The sequence below is a fragment of the Dendropsophus ebraccatus genome, chromosome 5 (assembly GCF_027789765.1).
Source record: "Dendropsophus ebraccatus isolate aDenEbr1 chromosome 5, aDenEbr1.pat, whole genome shotgun sequence".
Lineage (NCBI taxonomy): Eukaryota > Metazoa > Chordata > Amphibia > Anura > Hylidae > Dendropsophus > Dendropsophus ebraccatus.
In genome coordinates, this window is record NC_091458.1 from 159313329 (window position 1) to 159339195 (window position 25867).

Sequence of the window (25867 nt, forward strand, 5' to 3'; positions counted from 1 at the left end):
ATCCCATCCCTCCCTGATCTCATCTCTCCCTGACCCCATCCTTCCCTGACCCCATCCCTCTCTGATTCCATCCCTCCCTGATCTTATCTCTCCCTGACCTCAACACCTCATGAACACTCACCACACAGCGGCCTCAGGATCCAGCACCACAACAACAGCAGCAGCAGGGTGGTCGGTTAGGGGGAGGGGGACACCAGCACTTTGCTCTAGAGGTAAGAACGTCCTGACATGTCAGGAGCCGGACCAAAAGCCAACAACCACAGCTCCCCGGCCTCCAACCACAAATCAGGTTCACGACCTGTGTGTGACACTTTCCCTCTTACCCTGCACACACAGGCCTTGAACTCAATTATTCTAAGCATGCCATGGATGGAACAGGCAGAGAGAAGAACAGGGAGAGAGAAGAGCACATACTACAGATAGGGAAGTGGCCGTCCTTCTGCACACACCAGGGGCCCCCAAAGGAACATTTAGTGAGTTGGTCGGCCCTGTTATTTTATTGAAATCAGACTGACAGGGCCCATCTATCACCCCCTTAGGGCCCCGAGAATTTGCCGCCTGAGGCGAGGTGCTCACTTTGCCTCATGGCAAAAGCGGCCCTGACACCAGCTGATTTGAAAGAAAGATTTGCTGGAGTTCCCCTTTAATCCTTCATCATTTTTTTTAACCTTTTGTAGAAAGATACGTTTGTTTTGTGGGTGAAATATTTATGTAAAAAAATAAACTTGTTGTGTAGCAAGAATAAAGAACACAAAGCAGGAAAGACATTAGTAACTAAGCGCACACGTCTACTTTATACTTTCTTCAATCATTTTTATTGGATTTCCAGTTGCGGCAGTAGAAACCTTTCATACACTTTTAGCTTCTTTCATGCAGCATCTAAAGGGACAGAACTCCATTATAAAAGTACTAACAGCATAAGTATAGAACCTGAAGAAGATGCTGAACAATCGAAACCCGTTGGTTTTACCATAATAAACACTCAATAAATAATAAAGTACAAGTAGAAAAGAGGAAAGAGATGGGAAGGAGGGAAGCTGCAGGCAGGATGAGGAAGGAGGGAAGCTGCAGGGAGGACGAGGAAGGAGGGAAGCTGCAGGGAGGACGAGGAAGGAGGGAAGCTGCAGGGAGGACGAGGAAGGAGGGAAGCTGCAGGGTGAACGAGGAAGGAGGGAAGCTGCAGGGAGGACGAGGAAGGAGGGAAGCTGCAGGGTGGACGAGGAAGGAGGGAAGCTGCAGGGTGGACGAGGAAGGAGGGAAGCTGCAGGGAGGACGAGGAAGGAGGGAAGCTGCAGGGAGGACGAGGAAGGAGGGAAGCTGCAGGGAGGACGAGGAAGGAGGGAAGCTGCAGGGAGGACGAGGAAGGAGGGAAGCTGCAGGGACGACGAGGCGTTGGCCACAAAGAAAAGCTAAAATTCTAGGTGAAGGGAGTCCGGTCGACCTGAACTTTTGTTTTAGTCAAGTAATATGCTTGTAGGTTTCTTGCTAAAATATATGTTTTCCTTGTAATACATAGGACTATTCATTGTTTCAGGACTTGTTGGGCTAATAGAGGGGAACGTTTCCAATACTATAAAGTCCTATTCACACTGTGTCCTTTTTGTTACTTTTAGGCTATGTTCACACTACGTACGATTCCGGCCGCATTTCTTACGCTGCCGTACATGTGCGGCTGAAACTACGGGTGTGGGAAAAATCGACATGCGGCCGGATGCGTACGATCCGCGAACATACGCCCCGTAGTACAGTTCTGCTTCCCTAGCTTGTTTCGAAGCGATCTGAGGCAGGTCATTTACTTGGAAATCTTCGCCCAATAAAACTCACAGAACCTTTTGGATCGAAAAATCAAGTTCAATTTGGCTGAAATAAGTTCTCCGTACGGGACCGCATGGAAATCCACGCCCGTGAGTTCGAACGTTTCCGTCCTCAAACAATGGTCTTGTTCCTTTTTCACGGCGCCGTATACGATCCCGCCGTAAGTTCATACGTGTGCATTGTGCGGCCGTATATCGTATACTGTTAAGCGAACGCATCAACCTCAAAACTACCGGCATATATTCGCGGTTCGCACTACGGCCGGACTCATACGTAGTGTGAACATAGCCTTAATGTATAAACTAAAGATATACAAAGTATAAGCAATGCAGGAACCAGAGGCTGGGATCCTCCTTCACTTTGCCACCTCTCACCCATAGACTATAATGGTATCTATTTACTATATAACTCACCCATAGGCTATAATGGTATCTATTTACTATATAACTCACCCATAGGCTATAATGGTATCTATTTACTATATAACTCACCCATAGGCTATAATGGTATCTATTTACTATATAAGTCATCAAATTTTCATTAGCTTTTAATGATGTATTCATGATCTAATGGATGACATTATAGATAGAGTCTCTTAAACCCAGAACGTTGCAAAAAATTAGGTTTGTTCTGGGACGAATTTTACGGGATGAAAGTTAAACTTCAGCTCGGCACGAACCCAAACTTTACATTAAAGTTCATCAAACCTGCTGGACTGAACTTTTGATAGGTTGGCTTATCTCCAATTATAGCCTATGGGTGGCAGCTACTAATGGCCGATGTTTATGCATCCGGCGCCTATGGCCTAGCAGTTCCATGAAAAGCTGATGATATATACCTATAATAGATGCCTATAATGAGTGCTATATAGCAGCATCTGGCACTTATAACCACAAAGCCTGATGTGAGGGTAGACAGACGTCCAGGCCTGGAGGTCTACATGATTATACTGTTTTTTTTTTATACTTTTCTAGGGTGGAGACGTCTCCCTGAGTCGTAAGACTGGAAGGTGAGTGGTTATTGAGCAAATCAATGGCGGAGGGGAGGAATATGGTAAGAAAGTCATGGAAGGAAGCTGTGATTTATGCTGAGGGAAGCTGGGATGGTTCCAGTGGATGTGTTCAGGATCAGTAGAAGGGTTGGGATCCTATAAATTCGCACACATCACTACAACCCTACCTCTTAAAGGGAATGCACCGTTCTATATGGGATCTATATGGGATTTAGGAGACAGGCTTGATGAGCCCATAATCCAGGCATTTCATCAGGGCTTCTCTGGTCACATCTATGATGTGCTGCTTCTTGGGGTCGCTCTCCTGTTTCCCGATGACTGTTAGTATCTCCAGCATCTCGGACTCCACCAGCTTCTTTGCCAGCTCTTTATCGGCAGAGATGAGGTTATAGGCGATCACCACTCCTCGATGCTGAACCTGTAAGTCCTCGTGCAGACAGAGTCGCTGCAGGATCTCCATCCACTGCGTAGTCTGGGAAAAAATAAACGTACAGGTCTGATTTACCTCCGGCGGGATAACTTATCGCTATAAGACATGGATGACATAAGAAGGCTATGTTCCCAAAATGTCGTCTTTGCCCGTTTCACGTCTGTTTTTTTGGATGGTCGTCATATTGGCACCAAAACGTCCATATTAACTAACATGTTTTGGCATCAAAACTATAGCCACCCGTAAAAATTACCGCAAAACGGCCAAAAGAAGATGTTGTGGGAGCATAGCCCAAAGCATACTGTGTGTGTATGTTCTAAAAGCCTTTGCTGTTGGACTGGGCAGAAATCTCATATATTCTAGCTGGTTACCAAGGTGGGGAGATCCTGCTTACCACTTCAGTAATTTTCTGGCATAGGCTTTTCTGGGCAGCGGTAAGAACGGCCAGAGTTCCTGCTGCGGCTCTTTGTAGTTTCACCTCATCCTCCTCTCCGCAAAGCAAAACCACCAGTTTCAAGCGATCGTTTCCCTCAGCCACGAACCTTTCCTGAACCTAATAGAATAAATTAGGTTTATTATACAAATACAAGATGTAGCAATATAATATCCACAATAGAAAAAGAAACACTTCAAGTGTCAAAAAGAATTCTTATTGTTTTAAAAGTTTTTTTTTTATAAACCTGTGTGATTTTTTTTACCCCTCAGGTGATTTTCGTGCTCTTACTGCTGTTACTGATCCCCTCTATGCTGCTCCCACCTCCTGTGTTCTGTCCTGCTCTTTCTGTTACTAGAGACAGATTTCCCCTAGCAACAGGCAGCAGATTGCAGGAAAGAAATACACTTAATGGCCAATATTTTTTTTTCTGGGATTATCATCTTGATAAATGAAGAGATTTACAAATATCTTAGATGTCACATGGAGGGACTTTGTTTAAAACTTTTCCCAGTTAAACCAACAATAGAGATAGGATAATCCCGGGCAGGGCCGCCATTTAAAATATGACCTCTGTCCCACATCTATTCCCTAATATTCACCTTCACCCTGATCATATTCACTGACCTCTTTACTTGCCGCCAGGTTGCACATACATTCGGTGGCGGCTTGTCGGATCTGTTCATGATTCTCAAACATGTAATTCTCAACTTCAGGAAGAGCGTGCTCCTTAATAATTTTTTGCCTGTACAATAATAATGGACAATAGAATCATCATATATTTGTATTGAGCGTGGTAACAATGACATTTCTGACCTGAACACCGAGGTTACATGTAAAACTCTGCTAAATAGCAAAATCACATAATAATAATAATATTAATAATAATAATAATAATAATAATAATAAAAAAACAACATATAAGGATATGGCAGCTGCTATATTCCCCTGTAATGCTTTTAATAACATGCATATTCATATTTGTAAGACTGTAAGGAACGGACGTATTACAAGGGCCGATGACTTGATACAAGCAAGAGCCAATCTCCTAGATGAGCCCATGTATGGCCTGATAATCGTGCAGCATGGGATGTGTGTATATATATATATATATATATATATATATATATATACAAGTGATAATAAGTAAAATAATAAACTATACTTACCTCTCGGCATTCCCTGATGTCCTGTAGCTTCGGCCCACCCCAGCAGTTTCTGAAGTGACAGGAACTCAGCCAATCACCAGGACAGCACCGTGACCAACGATTGGCTCAGTGGCCTGTCACTTCAGACACTGCAGGGTAGGGTCTGAAGCTACAGGACATCAGGGAGCCTTGACAGGTAAGTATAGCTTTTCTTTTTTTTTTACACATTCATCACCCAAAGGCCATGCATTGCTATTACACGCAGTTATTACGCGTAACGATGCTCGCCGGATGGTCGAGGGTTAACCACAGACGACCATCCAGCAGTTCTCTAGTGTCTTAAGGCTCTTTACACTGGATTTTAACGAGTGTTCCTAGAAACGATCATTATCAGCCGCACATCATTCTGCAGCCGATACTAATGCATTTCCATGGCCGCACAAGCGATACAACGGCCGATCGTGTGGCCTGGCTAAACAATTCATCATGCCTTGTAAGGTCACTGCAGACGGGCCCTGATCTTGCTGATCATCGCTCTTTAAGGCCACACATCGGCCATCTGAAAGGACCTTTAGCTCTAGCTACAAGATTGGACTCTGTGATGAATACTGGACTATGGTCGGTCTATGTAAAAATACAAAAACCTCACAATAATCCTGCTCCATCTCCGATAGGTGTCCCTGTTATTACAATGTGCCGTCTACTACCCAGCATACGAACCTTAATTTGTCACTCCTCCCAGACAGGTTGGTCAGGCCGAGGAGAGCTTCAAAGTTCTGCATCCCGTCCTTCTCTGTGCCCAGGAGACTGACTAGAGGACGCACGACTTCATATACCTGAAAGAATAACGCCCCCAGCTTGTATCATTCTCTCAATGAAACGTTCTGTATGTCCCACTAGTCACACAACAACAAGTAAAGATCAGTCCTCTTCTTTCTCACATACCCGCTCTCCAGGGAAGGCAATGTCCGGGTTGGATACAGCTGCTATTTTAGCCAGACCGTGAGCCGCCTTCGTCTTCCCGACTTCTGTACCTTCCAGGGCCAGAGGAATCATGGCCTACCCAAAGAGAAAGCAGGCATGATACAATGACGCTGCGGCACAACAGACGGTACTACTACTATACTACTGCTATACTACTACTATACTACTACTATTATACTACTACTATACTACTATTATACTACTACTATACTACTATTATACTACTACTATACTACTACTATACTACTAATATACTACTACTATACTACTATTATACTACTATACTACTACTATACTACTATTATATTACTACTATTATATATACTACTACTATACTACTATTATATTACTACTATACTACTACTATACTACTGCTATACTACTACTATACTACTGCTATACTACTACTATACTACTATTATATTACTACTATACTACTACTATACTACTACTATACTACTAATATACTACTACTATACTACTATTATACTACTATACTACTACTATACTACTAATATACTACTACTATACTACTACTATACTACTACTATACTACTACTATACTACTATTATACTACTATACTACTACTATACTACTATTATATTACTACTATACTACTATTATACTACTACTATACTACTATTATATTACTACTATACTACTATTATACTACTACTATACTACTATTATATTACTACTATACTACTACTATACTACTAATATACTACTACTATACTACTATTATACTACTATACTACTACTATACTACTGCTATACTACTGCTATACTACTACTATACTACTGCTATACTACTACTATACTACTATTATATTACTACTATACTACTACTATACTACTACTATACTACTAATATACTACTACTATACTACTATTATACTACTATACTACTACTATACTACTATTATACTACTACTATACTACTATTATATTACTACTATACTACTATTATACTACTACTATACTACTACTATACTACTACTATACTACTATTATACTACTATACTACTACTATACTACTATTATACTACTACTATACTACTATTATATTACTACTATACTACTATTATACTACTACTATACTACTATTATATTACTACTATACTACTACTATACTACTACTATACTACTAATATACTACTACTATACTACTATTATACTACTATACTACTACTATACTACTACTATACTACTATATACTTACTACTATACTACTATTATACTACTACTATACTACTATATACTACTATTATATTACTACTATACTACTATTATACTACTACTATACTACTATATACTACTACTATACTACTAATATACTACTACTATACTACTATTATACTACTATTATATTACTACTATACTACTATTATACTACTACTATACTACTATTATACTACTACTATACTACTACTATACTACTACTATACTACTACTATACTACTACTATCTATACTACTACTATACTACTATTACTGACTACTATACTACTATACTACTACTATACTACTTAATATACTACTACTACTACTACTACTATTACTACTACTATACTACTACTATACTACTACGATACTACTACTATACTACTATATACTAATACTTACTTACTACTACTTATACTTACTACTATACTACTATTATACTACTACTATACTACTATATACTACTACTATACTACTACTATACTACTATATATTACTACTAATACTACTATATACTACTACTATACTACTAATATACTACTACTATACTACTAATATACTACTACTATACTACTACTATACTACTACTATACTACTAATATACTACTAATATACTACTACTATACTACTATTATATTACTACTATACTACTATTATACTACTACTATACTACTATTATACTACTACTATACTACTACTATACTACTATTATACTACTACTATACTACTACTATACTACTACTATACTACTACTATACTACTACTATACTACTAATATACTACTACTATACTACTACTATACTACTACTATACTACTAATATACTACTACTATACTACTATTATACTACTATACTACTACTATACTACTATTATATTACTACTATACTACTATTATACTACTACTATACTACTATTATACTACTACTATACTACTAATATACTACTACTATATTACTACTATACTACTACTATACTACTAATATACTACTAATATACTACTACTATACTAATATTGTACTACTAATATACTACTACTATACTACTATTATACTACTACTATACTACTAATATACTACTACTATATTACTACTATACTACTACTATACTACTAATATACTACTAATATACTACTACTATACTAATATTGTACTACTAATATACTACTACTATACTAATATTATACTACTACTATACTACTACTATACTACTATTATACTACTACTATACTACTACTATACTACTACTATACTACTAATATACTACTACTATACTACTAATATACTACTACTATACTACTAATATACTACTACTATACTACTAATATACTACTACTATATTACTACTATACTACTACTATACTACTAATATACTACTAATATACTACTACTGTACTACTATTGTACTACTAATATACTACTACTATACTACTATTATACTACTAATATACTACTACTATACTACTGCTCTGCACTTACCTTGCCGCCTCCTTGTGCAACAATTGTTCCTCTGTCCTTTGGATCTTCACACAAAGCTAAGACAACCCTGAAACACAAACATTCAGAATATTATGAAGGATAAAGGGACCCGGCAAACAGATGACCGGCCACTCGTAATCCTATGTACACGGCCATTCATCATCCTGTGTACACGGCCACTCATAATCCTATGTACATGGCCACTCGTAATCCTATGTACATGACCATTCATCATCCTGTGTACACGGCCACTCGTAATCCTATGTACATGACCATTCATCATCCTGTGTACACGGCCACTCGTAATCCTATGTACATGGCCACTCGTAATCATATGTACATGGCCACTCGTAATCCTATGTACATGGCCATTCATCATCCTGTGTACACGGCCACTCGTAATCCTATGTACACGGCCACTCGTCATCCTGTGTACATGGTCGGCTTTGTACTTGGATACACGTGGCCAGTCTATGAGTATTGCGCTGTAGTGTATGGGATATTACCTGGCGAGCTGTCTATGAATATTGTGCTGTAGTTTATGGGATATTACCTGGCGAGCTGTTCCTTGGTCTGATCGGTAAGTATGGCGCTGTCTGCCTTCACCATGCAGGACAGAGCTGAGATGATGTCGGCCTTCAGCAGTCTCTTCACACGTTTTGTCACAAAGTCTTTCTTATCCTGCAATAAAAACATAGAAGTTGTGATGAAAACCTAGAGAAGGCGGCAACAATGTATACAGAATCCTGATAGTGTCCCTTATCACAGCATCTCATCAATACATGCTGCCCGGAGGCCATATTACTTCAGTAGTACAGACTACTGGGCCATGGAAAAGTCCAACCATCAGCCGAAAAAAAACGTTTCTAGCTGCTCACATCTTATGTGCAAACTTACAGGGGAACTCCGGAGAAATATTATTATTATTATTATTTTTTTTTTTTCAAATTACAGTCTTTCCTTTACTTATCAGCTGCTGTATGTCCTGCAGGGAGTGGTGTATTCTCTCCAGTCTGACACAGTGCTCTCTGCTGCCACCTCTGTCCATGTCAGGAACTGTCCAGAGCAGCAGCAAATCCCCATAGAAAACCTCTCCTGCTCTGGACAGTTCCTGACATGGACAGAGGTGGCAGCAAAGAGCACTGTGTCAGACTGGAGAGAATACACCACTTCCTGCAGGACATACAGCAGCTGATAAGTACTGAAAGACTTGATAATTTTAAATAAAGTAATTTAGAAATCTGTATTCCAGTTAATCTGATTTTTAAAAAATCACCGTAGTTCCCCTGTAAAAATGATTGTCAGTAGCACATCTCCCCATGTAAAGAAGGGATGTGCTGACAACAGGAAAAGACGTGAAGGGCTGCATGAATGATGCAGGGATTGTGTAGCCCCTCCCCCCAGACCATTGGGTCATGCACATGGTCTGTTTAATCATCACCGATTGCCTATGCCAATAATTGATCAGTGTTTGTATTGGGCAGCCGCCTCCCTATATTAATTGACCTTACAATGCTGCACAATTCAGGTACTCCTGTCTCCCACCACAATGACACCAGTGCAGTTACCTTGGGGTGTTCTTCTGGAACATGCTGCTTGGAGAACTTGGCCAGCTGGACCAGCTCGGGGATGACTTCCTTCACTTCGTAGCTGTTTGTACAGTTGACCAGAGTTGTAGCCACAGAGTACAGAATGGTTTTATCGCTTGTCTGTGGGTAATGGGAATGGCACCGTTAGTCTTTCTGCATAGAGATGGATGAGAAGTGAATGTGGACACGCTCTTACACACCTTTGACAGCTCAAACATGGCTTGAAGGGCTTCTTCATCCTCAACAAATTCATCTTTCACGTCGGCATCTAATGTCAGATACGCCAGCCCCTCCACGGCCCACTTTCTTGTCTGTATGTCGATGCTTGGGTTACACAACCACCTGTGATGAAGAGCCAATAGCAGATTTTAAAAAACTCAGGACAGAAAAAGAAGCACATACATTGCTACTGATACGATGTGTGTACTGGAATAATGCACAGAAAGAATAGGCCTTATAATCTTTCGTGTTTCAGGGTTATCACATACTTAAGGGGAACCTGTCACTTAGACAAAGTTCTCTAATCTATCGCCTTCATGTTATAGAGCAAGAGGAGCTGAGCGGATTGATATATGACTTTATGGGAAAAGATTCAGTATAACTTGTGAAATCCCTAATCATTCTGTGTTAAGGAGTCCAGTGGGCGGAGTCACTCAATAGACCGGACTCTTGGAGACATCACAGATTTCCATCAATAAATTACAAGTTATACTGAATCCCATAAACATATATATCAATCCGCTCAGTTTCTTCTGCTCTATAACATGATGGCAATAGATTAGGTAGCATTTTCATAGTGATGGGATCCATTTAAGTGTACGGATTATACAGTGAATTATTACTTATATTACAGAAATACTTACTTTCTGCATTGTTTGGCGAGTTTATCGGTAGATCCTTCTGCAAACTGTCTTAAAGCGTAATCTGTACCCCCAGCCGATCCTAGTTTGCAAAGACCCTGAAATTCAGTAAATACTTCAGTTATGCCGTAATAAAATATTATAATCACATGACCTATATATACTATGTACCCATGAAGTATTACAGGTAATTCACTAAATTCACTTCTAAACAACAATATTTTATACCTTTTTAAAGTGCAGAAACTAGGAAAAAATCACATTCATCATCTCAGCCTTGGCCGAGAAATGTCCACCCCCATCTTTTATACATAGGCTGCTACCTGATGGCCCACGGCAAGAAGGAGAAAGCATTAAAGGAGAAGTCCGGCCAAAGAAAAAAAAAATCTAGTGCAATGTATACTTACACATCCCCCTGCAATGCTGCATCACTGCTCCTGGACCCCTGCCAGCCTCCTGTAGCTCCTGCAACATCACAACCCAGCTCAGCCAGTCAGTGACCGGGGTGGGATACCCCTGCAGTCACTGGGCCCGACCTACTGGGTCGCTACAACACCGGAACATGGGAGAAACGGGAGCCTGGTATCGGTCATTGATCCTGTGACACGGAGCTGCCGGGGCACGGGGATGGGTAAGTATTGATTGTTTATCATGTTCCTGCACCCTTTGGCCTGCACTGGATCATTTTGGCCGGACTTCTCCTTTAAGTAAGCACCGATGAACCAGCATCACGCCCTAAAAGTAATATCTTCACCGGGTGATATAAAATTTATTTCTCTTTCTTACAATATCTTTTCTTGGCGACCTAACCCCCAAATTTTCCCATTAAGCTAGTTGAGCAGAGCTGTGTTTTTGGCGATATCCCGAAGTCATTGCCTATGGCGTATATTACTACTATAATACTCACCACCAAAGCCCGGATCTTTATCTTTTCATTTTTGGTCTTCTTGTAGATCTCCTTCAGCAAGGAGACGCCATTAGTTATGATGAAGGAGGCGCGGCTGAGCTTTGTAGAGGCGTGGATAAGAGCTTCCACCGCCACCACTTGGTCTATCTCATTCTCGGAGCCGGTCAGGGCCACCATCATCTCCATCACCCCCTGCATTCCCAGCAGTTTGTTTCCCAAATCGAAAGGCCCTTGTAGGATCCCCGACACGGTCTGTATGGCGTGCAGGTTCTTCTCCATATCTTTTGGATCAAACTGTCCACTATGATAAGAAATAAAACAGTTTTTCATTCGAGACGGTGATTTATACGAGACCCAATGGGTTCTATCCGATAGCCCAGGTGACTCACGTTATGAACTCCTCGCAGATCTGTCTGAAGCTGTCTCTCTCGGGATCGCAACGCAGATCGTCATAGAGTTTATTCAGAAGGACGGAAGCCGTTAACCTGGTGTTGTGGGTCAGGGGGAGGCAGTGCGGCAGCTCAGGGATCTGACTGAGGACCTTAAGGATCTTTTTTAAGCCTGATGGAAAGAGAGCGAAGGTTTTTGATTTTTTAAGCAGGTCTATACGATATCTATACGTTTATAATAAATCTACCACGCTATATGGAAGCTGCCTACTAAAATGAGAATAACGCATCAGATATTTTCCCATCACTTTGCAAAAGTAAATGACAAAAGCCAAGTATCTAATAAAAGCATCGCTAAACTTAAAGGGGTTGTCCAGCCAATATCTTTTTCTTTCAAATCAACTGGTGTCAGAAAGTTATATAGACTTGTAATTTACTTCTATTAAAAAATCTCAAGTCTTCCCATATTTATCAGCTGCTGTATGTCATGCAGGAAGTGTTGTTTTATTTTCAGTCTGACACAGTGCTCTCTGGTGACATCTCTGGCCGAGACAGGAACTGTCTGGAGTAGTAGAGGTTTTCTATGAGGATTCATAGAAAAGTGAGACAGTTCCTGTCTCGGCCAGAGATGTCAGCAGAGAGCTGTGTCAGACTGAAAATAAAACATTTCCTGCAGGACATTTAGTAGCTGATAAGTACTGGAAGACTTGAGATTTTTTAATAGAAGTAAATTACAAATCTATATAACTTTCTGATACCAATTGATTTGAAAGAAAAAGATTTTCGCTGGACAACTCCTTTAAGGGAATTCACAGTAAAATGTGAACCCAATCTTCCTTCTGGGCAACATGAATGACTGAAAAGTTACCCTGTGTACAGCTGTTGCACTTCCACATTTAGTGGCTGAGAATCCTGGGTTCTCGCACTGTATGGTCAGCTCTCCTGTCATACAGCACCAAAACCTCTGTTAGCACACAGTGACATCATACTGACTGGATTGTTACAAAGATCCTGGTAGTTGTTTGTTTGTTTTTTTGCAAAAAAAAACTGATGAAAAAAATGGATGGATTTGTGTGCATCCATTTTCCATTGACTTCCATTATTGAAAAAAAAACAAAAACAAATCAAAACTGATCCATTTTTGTGTCCATTAAAAAAACAAAAAACAAATCCATTTTGATTAAAATGGATGCACACAGGCATCTGTTTTTTTTTTTTTTTTTTTTTTTGCAAAAAACGGATGAAAAAAACAGATTGCAGAAACGTAGTGTGAACCCGGCCTTTGCTGTACAGCTGATAATATAATTAGCAGAAGTGAATTACAACCTGCATGATGGACAGGCGTCTTTCCTTGTGTGAGCGCACAGGGGACCGGGACTTCCTGGGTTTGCTCCACATGGACCACAGTTTGGCCTTATGTATAATGTTGATTTAAGGGAAGAAAATAACGTTATCTTACCTGTATCCACGACGAAGAGAGTCTTAGTGTTGTCCTTATTCTTCAGGTCATATCTGGGGATGTTTTTATTAAGCAGGTTTAGAGCTTGATCTCGGCCGTGTCCAGAAACATTCTTATTAACCAGCATGTCCAATAACTGTGTGGTGATCATACGGAGATCCTTCTTTGTATCTATGGAAAAAAAATACCAAAAATATTCACAACTCTGTACCTCAAGCACCCTGTTACCATATCCAGTCATATATCATGCTTAAAGGGAAACTATCAGCAGGTTAGAAGTATTTAACCTGCCATAGGGGGCTTGTTTTTTGTGGGAGTAAATAAACTTGGTAACTGCGCCCTTTGTTTTTCCAGAAATTATACAGTGAAACAGAAAAAAAGGTTTAGTTAAAAATTGAGGAAAAAGGAAAAAAAAAAGAAGCTATTTTTCAAGTGTGTGTGTGTGTGGGGGTGGGGGCGGGGGCGGGTCATCATGTGCGTCATTTGGCACCTTGTCATTCTACATTTACACTACTCTTTATAATACATTTTTTATAACATATTTTAATAGACTGTATATTTCCTCATGTTTTTTTTTTTACTATTTCTATTTAAAAAATGGGGGTAATTAATATTTTTATTATGTGATCGATTTTATCCAAAATCTCTGCAATCTATTCTGGTTCAGACAGCTGTAGGCAGGCTGTATTACTTTCAGGAGGCCACAGGAGGCCTAGAAGAGGCCTTGGGCTGTCCTGACATTAGATTAGATTTGATCCACTGCATCACCGATGTCATGCAGTGAGGCTGCTTAAATCCTGCAGTCAGCGACATATAAATACCCAGCGCGGTGATTCCTCCATGCTGGCTATTAGTGATGCATGCACTACACTTACCTAATACAACAGTCTCCTCCTTGCCATGGTCTCTCCGATCCTCTTTAGTAAGTGAGTCCACAATACACTGTATAAGATTACAAGTTGCTAGAGCAATTTCTTCATTGTCCACAGCCATAATGCGGCAGATCCGCTCAAAGCGCACAAGATGCAGGATAGCCGTAGCCTGTGTAGAATAAACAGACGTAACTATATATATATATATATATATATATATATATATATATATATATATATTATATATATGTATATATTTACATCCAACCAACTATATTGGGCATCAGTAGCCATTCTAGTGTATGAGACTTACTCGGGCCCTGTGCCCAGTGCACATCCCTGACAGAGTTCTCACTGCTGAGAGAATCAGCTCCGGATCTTTCGTTTCCACTAACTTCATAAGAAGATGCAAGCCATTGTTTTGGAAAATCTTCTCGGCCCCAGCTTCCTCTCTACCGAGAACTATAAGATTGTTGGCGGCCTGAAATAAATAAAAAAGGTATATATATATATATATATATATATATATATATATATATATATATATATTAGAATGTTAAAGGTTAGTTGACAAATTTTTTGCAAATTGTGACAAACATAAATAAAGTAAAAAAAAAAAAAAAAAAATATATATATATATATATATATATATATATATATATATATATATATATATAAATATAAAAATATATATATATATTCTTTTTTTTTTTTTTTTTTTTTTTAAAGCCCAAAAATTCTGGACTGCAATATTTTGTGCAGGGGGTACGGTATTTGACAATAAACGGCATCTGATGACGCCGGCCATATTTTTCGTCAGGTTTGTATAGAATCGGCCTAAGAAGCCTTCATATGCTTCAGGATTACATAAGACGTGCAGTGAGACCCCCATACACCGCTCCAGGTCCCATGTGGCGGCCACGTGCCTGAGGTCTGTACCTGTATGAATATAAGAAGACACACTTATAGAAGCTAAATGGGTTCTTCGTCTCACCTTTTCCCTTTTCTCCTTTTCACTATTTGGGTCCAGCAGGATGTCAAACATCTTTTCAACCCGGGAGTCAGTGGAAAATTGTACATGAAGCTGCGACAAAAAACATGGTGCACACGGTTAGACAGAGGACACTGATTTACTAACGTGCTCCTGGCAGCAAATTGTTGGGTTTTTATCCATTTTCCCTGTTGGTTTGGTGTTTAGGTACAGGACAATTTTTTTTCAAAAACCCGACAAACCTGTCATTTTTGTCCAATGGGTTTTTCCTGAGCACCGGACCACCCTGGAGCACTGGAGGGGCCCGCTGCCCCCCAGTGTGATGAAACCAACGTCCTCTCTGTGACATGGCTCCATTAAAAGCAATGGAGTTGCATCACAGAGAGAGGGGATATCGCCACATTGGTGGGCAGCGGGTCTGCTTCCAGTGCTGCGGGGCGGGCCAATGCTAGGGAAAAGACCACCGCCAAGCGTGGGAACCAGGTGGTGTTTGGAAAAAAGGACTGTGCCACCGGCATCTGTGCGCCAGTGCGGATCAATTAATGGACCTGTTGGTCCATTCGCAACGGATATATCTGTCACTGGAATGTCGTGTGTACCCCCAAGATCATGGCAGAACATGACTGCAACATGTGGGGGTGCGGGGTGCCTGTGATTGGTCATTCTTCAGTAGTCATCACTCAGATTTACCTTTTGGTGGATATCGGCGCCGATTCTGCGGAGAGTCTCTTGGAATGTTTGATTCTTTGGCTCAAGTGTCGCACATCTTTGAACGTCCTTAAATGCTTGGTCCAATTTCCCCACTTTTTCCAGGGCCTGACAGCGTCTGAATAGAGCTTTTATGTCTGATCCATCCACATCAATGGCTGAAAGGAAGGCAAAACACTTCTTATTCAATTGATCTGATAAAATAGTGCCAAACATTTGATGTAAAGTTTTCCACTGAAATTCAATTTTTAATTTGTTGCTGCCCTGGAGGAGAACATAACAAGCAGATTATACTTACCACTCTGCGCTCCCCCAAGGTCTTCCTGTGTTATCTTCGGGTCCCGGCTGACTGATCCCACCTCTTCTTCACAAGACGAACTCATCTTGGCAGTGACAGCCCTCTCAGCCAAGGTGCCGTCCCATCTCAGTCTGTGATTGGCTGAGTGAGCTGTCACTGCAGAGACGAGTCTGTATGGTAGGGGAGACAGGGTCATTCAGCCGGGATCCGAAGATGATACAGAAGGACACCGGAGCAGCGCAGAGAGGTAAGTATAGCCTGGTTGTTGTGTTCTCCGCCAGGGCAGCAACATTTTATAAGTTTAATTTCAGCGGAATCCCCCTTTAGTCAGCGCACATTACTTTAAGGAATCAGTTTCAATAACTAAAAACCTTATCTGGGAAACAGAAAGCACGACTTGATGAAAATGTGATGACGAGGGATGTAACAAGCCATATAAAGGGTCTACAAACCTCTAGAAGCATCAGAGGCCGCTTGTACATAGTTTTCCTATGAAAATATAAAAAAGTTAGAAATATTATGAAGCAGTTAGGGCCTAGTATGAAATGTTCTGTACATGCCGGGTATTTATAATCATAGTTCTGTACATGCCGGGTATTTATAATCACAGTTCTGTACATGCCGGGTATTTATAATCATAGTTCTGTACATGCGGGGTATTTATAATCATAGTTCTGCACATGACGGGTATTTATAATCATAGTTCTGTACATGCGGGGTATTTATAATCATAGTTCTGTACATGCGGGGTATTTATAATCATAGTTCTGTACATGCGGGGTATTTATAATCATAGTTCTGTACATGCCGGGTATTTATAATCATAGTTCTGTACATGCCGGGTATTTATAATCATAGTTCTGTACATGACGGGTATTTATAATCATAGTTCTGTACATGACGGGTATTTATAATCATAGTTCTGTACATGCCGGTATTTATAATCATAGTTCTGTACATGCCGGGTATTTATAATCACAGTTCTGTACATGCCGGGTATTTATAATCATAGTTCTGTACATGCCGGGTATTTATAATCACAGTTCTGTACATGCCGGGTATTTATAATCACAGTTCTGTACATGCCGGGTATTTATAATCATAGTTCTGTACATGCGGGGTATTTATAATCATAGTTCTGTACATGCCGGGTATTTATAATCATAGTTCTGTACATGCTGGGGGAGGGGGGGTCGGCCGTTGCTGAGGTCCCATTTACCTTCTTGAGGTGGCACGCTGAGCGATTACGGTACAGAACCGCCAGCTGTTTCTTATCTTGTAGAAGCTTTATAGCTTTGCTATAGCAGTCGATGGCGTTGTCATAGTCATTTGCCTTGAAGTATTTGTTCCCGTCCTCTTTGAGCTGCGCTGGGTCCTCCATCTGTTGAAAGAAAAAGTAATAATGTAATATTAATACTAGCACTGGCCTATTACTGTGGCTTAAAGGGATACTCCGGGCAAAAGTAAAAGAATAACAAGGAGCGCAGGGAGTGGTGGGAACATAATAAAGAAGTGATACTTACCTGTCCCTGCAGTCACAGCGCCACCGCTCTCTGTCAGCCTCCGGTCTCCACCACAGGAATTACCCACATAGCTAGTCAGTGACTGCAGAGGCTTCAGGAGACAAGCGGGTGATTGAGTGCAGTGACTTTGTGCAGCGGGGGCACCAGGACAGGTAAGTATAGCTTCTTCTTTATGTTCCTACAACCCCCTGCTGCTCCCTTTTATTTTTGCTATCTCCGGAGTACCCCTTTAAAGCACTTGTCTGCTTTGAATAATCTATTTTTGTTATAAGGGTCCTCCAAAAATATTTAGAGGGTAATACCAGGTGATCAGCTGTAATTGATGGAAACTGTCAGCAAGTGGTCAATTTCTACCTATTGTTTTCATTTATGGGGGTCTTACAAAGTAGCACTATTTCTAGTTAGAGTGGTGGTCACCGAATGTCTGACTAACTGAATGAGCCAAGCAACGTCCTGTGCATCTCCACCAGCCCCACCAGCCCCACCAATGGGCATCTCATGGGATACCCCCTCTAACATATAGATTTATTCCTCCCAACCTGTGGGTCTCCTTCACAACTACAACCACCATCATGGACAGACAGTGAAAAGCATGATAGGAGATGTAGATTTGTAAATACTGGAGAGCAGGACCATGCTGTATAGGACCTCACTGTGTGGGATTATACTGTACAGTAACTTATATATCACATATCCAGCTGCTGCAGTGTTATCAGGGTTATACAGTTACTATACATTATATACCACATGCTGCTATACTGTACAGTAACTTATATATCACATATCCAGCTGCTGTGTTATCAGGGTTATACAGTTACTATACATTATATACCACATGCTGCTATACTGTACAGTAACTTATATATCACATATCCAGCTGCTGCTATGTTATCAGGGTTATACAATTACTATACATTATACACCACATGCTGCTATACTGTACAGTAACTTATATATCACATATCCAGCTGCTGTGTTATCAGGGTTATACAGTTACTATACATTATAGACCACATGCTGCTATACTGTACAGTAACTTATATATCACATATCCAGCTGCTGTGTTATCAGGGTTATACAGTTACTATACATTATATACCACATGCTGATTGCTATACTGTACAGTAACTTATATATCACATATCCAGCTGCTGCTGTGTTATCAGGGTTATACAGTTACTATACATTATACACCACATGCTGCTATACTGTACAGTAACTTATATATCACATATCCAGCTGCTGTGTTATCAGGGTTATACAGTTACTATACATTATATACCACATGCTGATTTCTATACTGTACAGTAACTTATATATCACATATCCAGCTGCTGTGTTATCAGGGTTATACAGTTACTATACATTATATACCACATGCTGATTTCTATACTGTACAGTAACTTATATATCACATATCCAGCTGCTGTGCTATCAGGGTTATACAGTTACTATACATTATATACCACATGCTGCTATACTGTACAGTAACTTATATATCACATATCCAGCTGCTGTGCTATCAGGGTTATACAGTTACTATACATTATATACCACATGCTGCTATACTGTACAGTAACTTATATATCACATATTCTGCTGTTTATAAATGTTTGTTTTACATGTTATTCAGAATAATAAATCATTATTTTGGGGGTGTGGAACCAATTGTCTGCATTTCTATGATTTCTTATGGGAAAATTTACTTTGGTTTAATTTGTTCTGTCCCGGAACAAATTATGCTCCTAATCCAAGGCACCGCTGTATTTACCAAACATCTGAGTAGATAGATGAACAATGACCCTGCAGATTTGTGTACTGACGACCTGAATGAGAACCAATGGCACCAGCAGGCTCGCTGATGTCACCAGATGGGGACTGTGGTCTGGGGGGTCTGTAAATTGTGCTTCACACCATACAGTCATCTGTACAAACATGTCTGCCAGCAACGTCCGTCCAGCTGACTGTGTGTCCTCCATATAAGGGAACGGAACTGGTCACCATGTGTCACCACCACCTGTCTAAGAGCCAAGGGCCTATATCACACATGGACGCCTCCGAAAAATCCCCACTACTCTTCACTATATATATATATAGATGAATAAAATTCTGGTGTGACTTCCCATACACTTCTCAGCTCACGGCACTCACCATTTGTAGTATCTTCTAGGACTTTATTCAGACAATTCAAAAACAGTGCAAGTTAAAGGAGAGGACGCTGAAGCGCCCCAAACTCCTCTTGTTTAACTTGCACGATTTTTGAATCTTCTGAATAAAGTCTAGGAAGATACTACAAATGGTGAGTGCCGCACCTCTTTTTTTTATACTTGTCTACATTTCTATGAGCACCTCCAAAGTATCCTGGACATAATTCATCTAGATGCCGCGTTCCGGTAGGAGTCTCTATATATTGTCGGCACGGATTTCTACATATACACATTAATGTTCAGATACAGATGCAGGTAGCAAACACAGACATCATTCAGCTAATTTTCCTTTCCTATTTCCCAGCGATACCTTTGAAGATAATAACATTAGCAAATAGGAAATTAGTCCAAATCCCATTGCATATTAATTGTGCGTCCTCCAGAGCTGGAATCACATAGTAACCTGTGCATGGTAACTGCAGTATATAGACTTACCTTAGCTGGCATATGAAGTTCTCCTGGACGTCCGCTTAGTATCTCTCGGCCGGCTGATGCCCACTGGGTTATATATAGATGTGAATGAGATGGTCCACTGCTGGAATGTGGGCACTTCAGACGGGCACGGGGGGTTCCTCTGGTAAGGACGGGTTTTTTTTAGCTTTAGAAATAAGATATTAATAGCTATAATATTCGGCTATAGAGGCACAAACAAGTAAGACGTCTCTGCTACAGTCACATAAAGACAAAACATACTGAATGGTGGTAACTGTCCCCCCCTGTTAGAGTGGTATATCCCACCTGCCCTGCCTTATATGGAGGTGACTGACAGCTGATCGCTGGGAATGAGGCTGATAGATGGGAGATGATCCAGAGCAGCTGTCACTGCTGGACGGTCCTGGCAGCTTCTGGAAGGTCCCCGCTCACTCTCAGCCACTCCGCCTTTTCTAATTCATTGAAATCAGTGATGACGTATTTACTGTGCCCATGGTTATTCTTCACTATGTCCTGTACGAGAGCTGAACACTTTTATTCTTTTATTAGTGTTACATTTTACATCTTACATTTTCGCAATAACGATCGCATTTGAGCGATAATGGTTCCGTGTAAAAGCAGCAAACGATTAAGCGGCAAGCGGGAAATCGTCCATTTTGATCTTTCAACATGTTCTCAAATTGTTGTTCGCTAAAAATTTGCAGATCGCTTCATGTAAACAGTCTTTCAAAGATTCACCCTTAGGGAGCCTTCACACGTACCGTATCGCTGCGTTTTAAACGCTGCGTTTTTTACATGCGCGTTTTGATTTTCATTTGATTTTCATGTGAAAATCAAAATGCGCATGTAAAAAACGCAGCAAAAACGCAGCGTTAAAAACGCAGCGTTAAAAACGCAGCGATATGGTACGTGTGAAGCTACCCTAAGGGAAAGATGGGCTTAAGTGATCTTAAAAACGATCGCAATAACATTTTTTCTTACGAATTTTCTAACGGTTTATTTGTCTAAACACTGATCATTATAAAAACCAAATCGTTGCTTCAAAATCGCTAAACGATCGATTGGGCGAATTATTGCTTCGTATAAATGCAGCAGTAACCACATACCCTCCTTGGATGTCGGCCGCTCACGTTCTTCTGTTTCTTCATGTGACCCCACACAGACCCAATGATGTGGAGATCAGGACTCTGTGGGGGCCACATTGTTACTTCCAGGACTCCTTGTTCTACTTCATGCTGAAGATAGTTCTGAAAGTGTCGCTGTCATTTGTAAAAACTTTTGACAAGTCATAGAGACATCATAGAGATATGTCATAAAGACCTTATTGAGATGTCATAGAGACATGATAGAGACATCATAGAGACATCATAGAGACATGTCATAAAGACCTTATTGAGATGTCATAAAGACATTATAGAGACATGTCATAGAGACAAGTCATAGAGGCATTATAGAGACATGTCATAGAGACATCATAGTGATGTGTCATAGAGATATGTCATAGAGACCTTATTGAGATGTCATAGAGACATGACATAGCGACATGATAGAGACATCATAGAGACATGTTTTGATCAATCTGGGCCTGAGTGTTCACACCTGTACTGATTTGGAGACTGAGTGGGGAGAGGACCACGCTGCAGTGAATCCGCTCCCCGATCTGTGCGAGAAAAAAAGAGTCGGACTCTATAGACTTACATTATGACTTGAGCCCAACTCATCACATGACACAGAGCCGGGAGAGGATTGTGCTTAGAGCAGTCTTCTCCCGACTCGTTCTCACAATCGGTATGGAGTCTGAACACTCGAACCCAGTCTGATCAAAAGTTGACATGTCTCTATGATACATCTCTATGACATGTCTCTATGACTTCTATATGATCTGTCTCTATGACGTCTATATGATATGCCACTGTGATGTCTCAATGACGTCTATATGATATGTCTCTATGATATGTCTCTATGACGTCTATATGATATGTCTCTATGACATGTCTCTATGACGTCTATATGATATGTCTCTATGACATGTCTCTATGACGTCTATATGATATGTCTCTATGACATGTCTCTATGATAAGTCTCTATGACATGTCTCTATGACTTCTATATGATCTGTCTCTATGACATGTCTCTATGACGTCTATATGATATGTCACTGTGCTGTCTCAATAACGTCTATATGATATGTCTCTATGACATGTCTCTATGACGTCTATATGATATGTCACTGTGATGCCTCAATAACGTCTATATGATATGTCACTGTGATGCCTCAATAACGTCTATATGATATGTCTCTATGACGTCTATATGATCTGTCTCTATGACATGTCTCTATGACGTCTATATGATCTGTCTCTATGACATGTCTCTATGACGTCTATATGATATGTCTCTATGACATGTCTTTATGACGTCTATATGATCTGTCTCTATGACATGTCTCTATGACGTCTATATGATATGTCTCTATGACGTCTATATGATATGTCACTGTGATGTCTCTGACATGTCAAACGTTTTTATAAATGACAGGTACACTTTAATGACACTGACTGTATATTTCATTGCAGAAAAAATTTGAAGACAATCAGATCCCGGTTTTATTGCCTGATGGATCCGTATCTGCCGGGTTTCACAGCATTGAGAACACCAATAATCCTGACCAAGTCCTAATTCTATTTGTTGAAATCCAGCCCTGAACTGGCAGGGAGTCTCCATCATGCTCCAGTGTTACCAGCAGACATTGCTCTCATGTTTATCCCGCTTTGCAGCCCTAAGAACAAACCGCTTCCTGATAGAGCTAAATATTTAAAGGGTTTATCCAGCGCTACAAAAACATGGCCACTTTCCCCCTCTCGTCGCCAGATTGGGTGCGGATTCAGAGTCAGTTCCATTGAAGTAAATGAAGCTTAATTGAAAACCACACCTGAACTGGAGACAAGAGAGGGGGAAAAGCGCCATGTTTTTGTAGCGCTCGATAACCCCTTTAATTATTTTACTCCTGAGCACCTGCTGCTATTATTTTGCACCCAGTGCCGATGATTTTGAGTGTAGTTGGGTCGCTTGGCTTTGTTTCACATTGAAGGTTTATATGTTTGCCACAATTCTTCCACGACCACTTCTGGTCAGACGTCTCCGAACATTAGATGGGTGTAACTGGGTCCCACTGGTTTCTGCCAGTTTGGCACTGCTGGAAATCTTCCGCCTCCGATGTAAGAAGGATTTGTCCTTCATTTGCAGCACTAAGCTTCCTTGGCCGACCAGCATCAGTGTCACCTGTTTCTTTGTGCTTCTTTGAGTTTGAGCAGCACGTTGCGACACCCCAGTCTGGTTTGAAATCTGACCCTGTAAAACTTTTGATATGTTATCAGGTACTTCTGGCCTCTCCTGCTGATAGTAAAGGGAATTCATCACATTGGAAATACCGTCCTATCTTTAGGCAGCGTGTCCTGGAACTGGAAGAAAGGACGACAGAGATACAGATTTGGTGGTAAAATATTCTGTATAACTTGTATATTTTTATTTGAATCTCTGCTCATTCTGGGCTTAGGAGTCCGGTGGGAGGTCTTATCATTAAAGAAGTATTCCAGCAAGCCCATAAAAAAAAAAAATCACAAAAAGCATATAGGTTCACTTACCAATCCCCCAACAATTGTGTGACCCCTTTCTCATGTGTCTATGCTCCTTCTAGCCCCAGATTCAAACTTTTACAAATGTTCCTAGCTTTACATCATGGCAGCCGGCTAGGAGACTACATCTCCCAGCATGCACTGCACCTCAGAGCCAACTGCCTGATACAGACCACCACTGGCTTGTTCTGCTTCTGCTTTGGCCGGGTGATCACTGATAGGTGAGAGTCAGTTACAGAAAACATGTTACAGCTTTCCTGGCCTACAAATGAGACAGAGATCATGTGACCTCTGTCTCAGTAGGGAGGGGGGAGGACAGAGGAGTGGAGACAGAGTGGACCAGGCAGGGAGCATTTTCAGCAGCTTCAGGGGATAGTAAATATTTTCCCACAAAACTATATATCATTCTTCTTAGTTCCTTCTGCTCTATAACATGATGCCTGCTGAAAGGGCTGCAGTTTCAATGTGAGAGGTTCCCTTTAAATCCAGGAAAACCCCTTTAATCAGACTGGTCATGAGATCAGAAATTTTTAAAGCGGACCTGTCAGAAGCTTTTTGCTTACTCAATTAAAGATTCATCCTGTTACGTATCCTCCATGTTTAGCTTATACGGCTGATAATAGGATTATTTCCATGTAAATAATATACCAGGTTTGCATTGTTTGACGCTGTTTATTAATGTTGTATTTCAGCCTGGCGAGGCAATATAGGTCGGGTTTATGGACATTTAAATGGCTTGACCACTTTCTACTAAAATTCATCAGTATACTACACTCACAATTTCTCCTGGTGTGTCCCTATAAGAAGCCCCCCCCCCCCATGCTGTGCCGTCCTGCTCGGAATACTGCAAGGTTATCCCATCCACTAAATGGCTAAGCATGGAGAAACAAGTGACCGCACTTCTCCCCCTGAGTCCTAGCCTGAATATTTCCATGGAGGAAGTCAAGTGAGGAACTTGCTCCTCCAATGTCCGGTCACATTATGGACATGCTGAGCAGGACGGCAGAGCATGGGGGGGGGGCTTCTGATAGCGCTATGGGATATATTAGAAATTGTGAGTGAATATAGGGCAGTCCCTTCCTAACAGTAAAGTTAAAGGGGTTATCCCGTGCTCCAAAAACAGAGACAGCATCACTCTTGTCTCCAGGTCAGGTGCGGTTTGCAATTAAACTCCATTCACTTTAATGGAACTGAGTTACAAAACCTGCACCCAAACTGGAGACCAGAGCGGTGCTGTCTTTGGAAGAAAGCGGCCATGTCTTGTAGTACTGGATAACCCCTTTAAGATTTGAAAGCATTTACATCTCTAAGCCACAAGCTTTATGGAATATCACATTTCCGCGAAGTTTTATTCTTCACTACTTTCTTCCGATGAGCTTGAGAAAATAAAGACATTTTACAGTGGACACATCATCGTCTTCCTCTCCTCCTTCTTCTTCAATCTTGTCTGTAAGATAGAATAATGGATATTAGGG

At 40.6% G+C, this 25867-nt stretch overlaps 1 protein-coding gene across 1 annotated transcript; it reads right to left on the reverse strand.

Moving 5' to 3' along the window:
* Nucleotides 1-835: 835 nt before the first annotated feature.
* Nucleotides 836-20826, reverse strand: UNC45B (unc-45 myosin chaperone B). Its single transcript, XM_069972719.1, has 20 exons — nt 20761-20826; nt 17815-17976; nt 17048-17084; nt 16280-16455; nt 15593-15682; nt 14912-15079; nt 14602-14767; nt 13727-13897; nt 12268-12439; nt 11879-12179; nt 10975-11069; nt 10312-10453; nt 10091-10231; nt 9076-9203; nt 8523-8589; nt 5784-5897; nt 5559-5674; nt 4318-4435; nt 3652-3810; nt 836-3299 (listed from the first exon to the last, which is right to left on the reverse strand). The coding sequence occupies exons 1-20, from the start codon at nt 20770-20772 to the stop codon at nt 3039-3041; spliced, it is 2796 nt and encodes a 931-aa protein (XP_069828820.1). The 5' UTR covers nt 20773-20826; the 3' UTR covers nt 836-3038.
* Between the last annotated feature and the right edge of the window lie 5041 nt (nt 20827-25867).

Bases quoted from the DNA above. Each gene is read 5' to 3' on its own strand.
- UNC45B (XM_069972719.1), bottom strand. The intron at 14,768-14,911 runs GTAAGTCTCATA...TATTCTACACAG, and splicing joins GCACTGGGCACAGGGCCCGA to GCTACGGCTATCCTGCATCT. The intron at 12,180-12,267 runs GTGAGTCACCTG...TTCTTATCATAG, and splicing joins ATCTGCGAGGAGTTCATAAC to TGGACAGTTTGATCCAAAAG.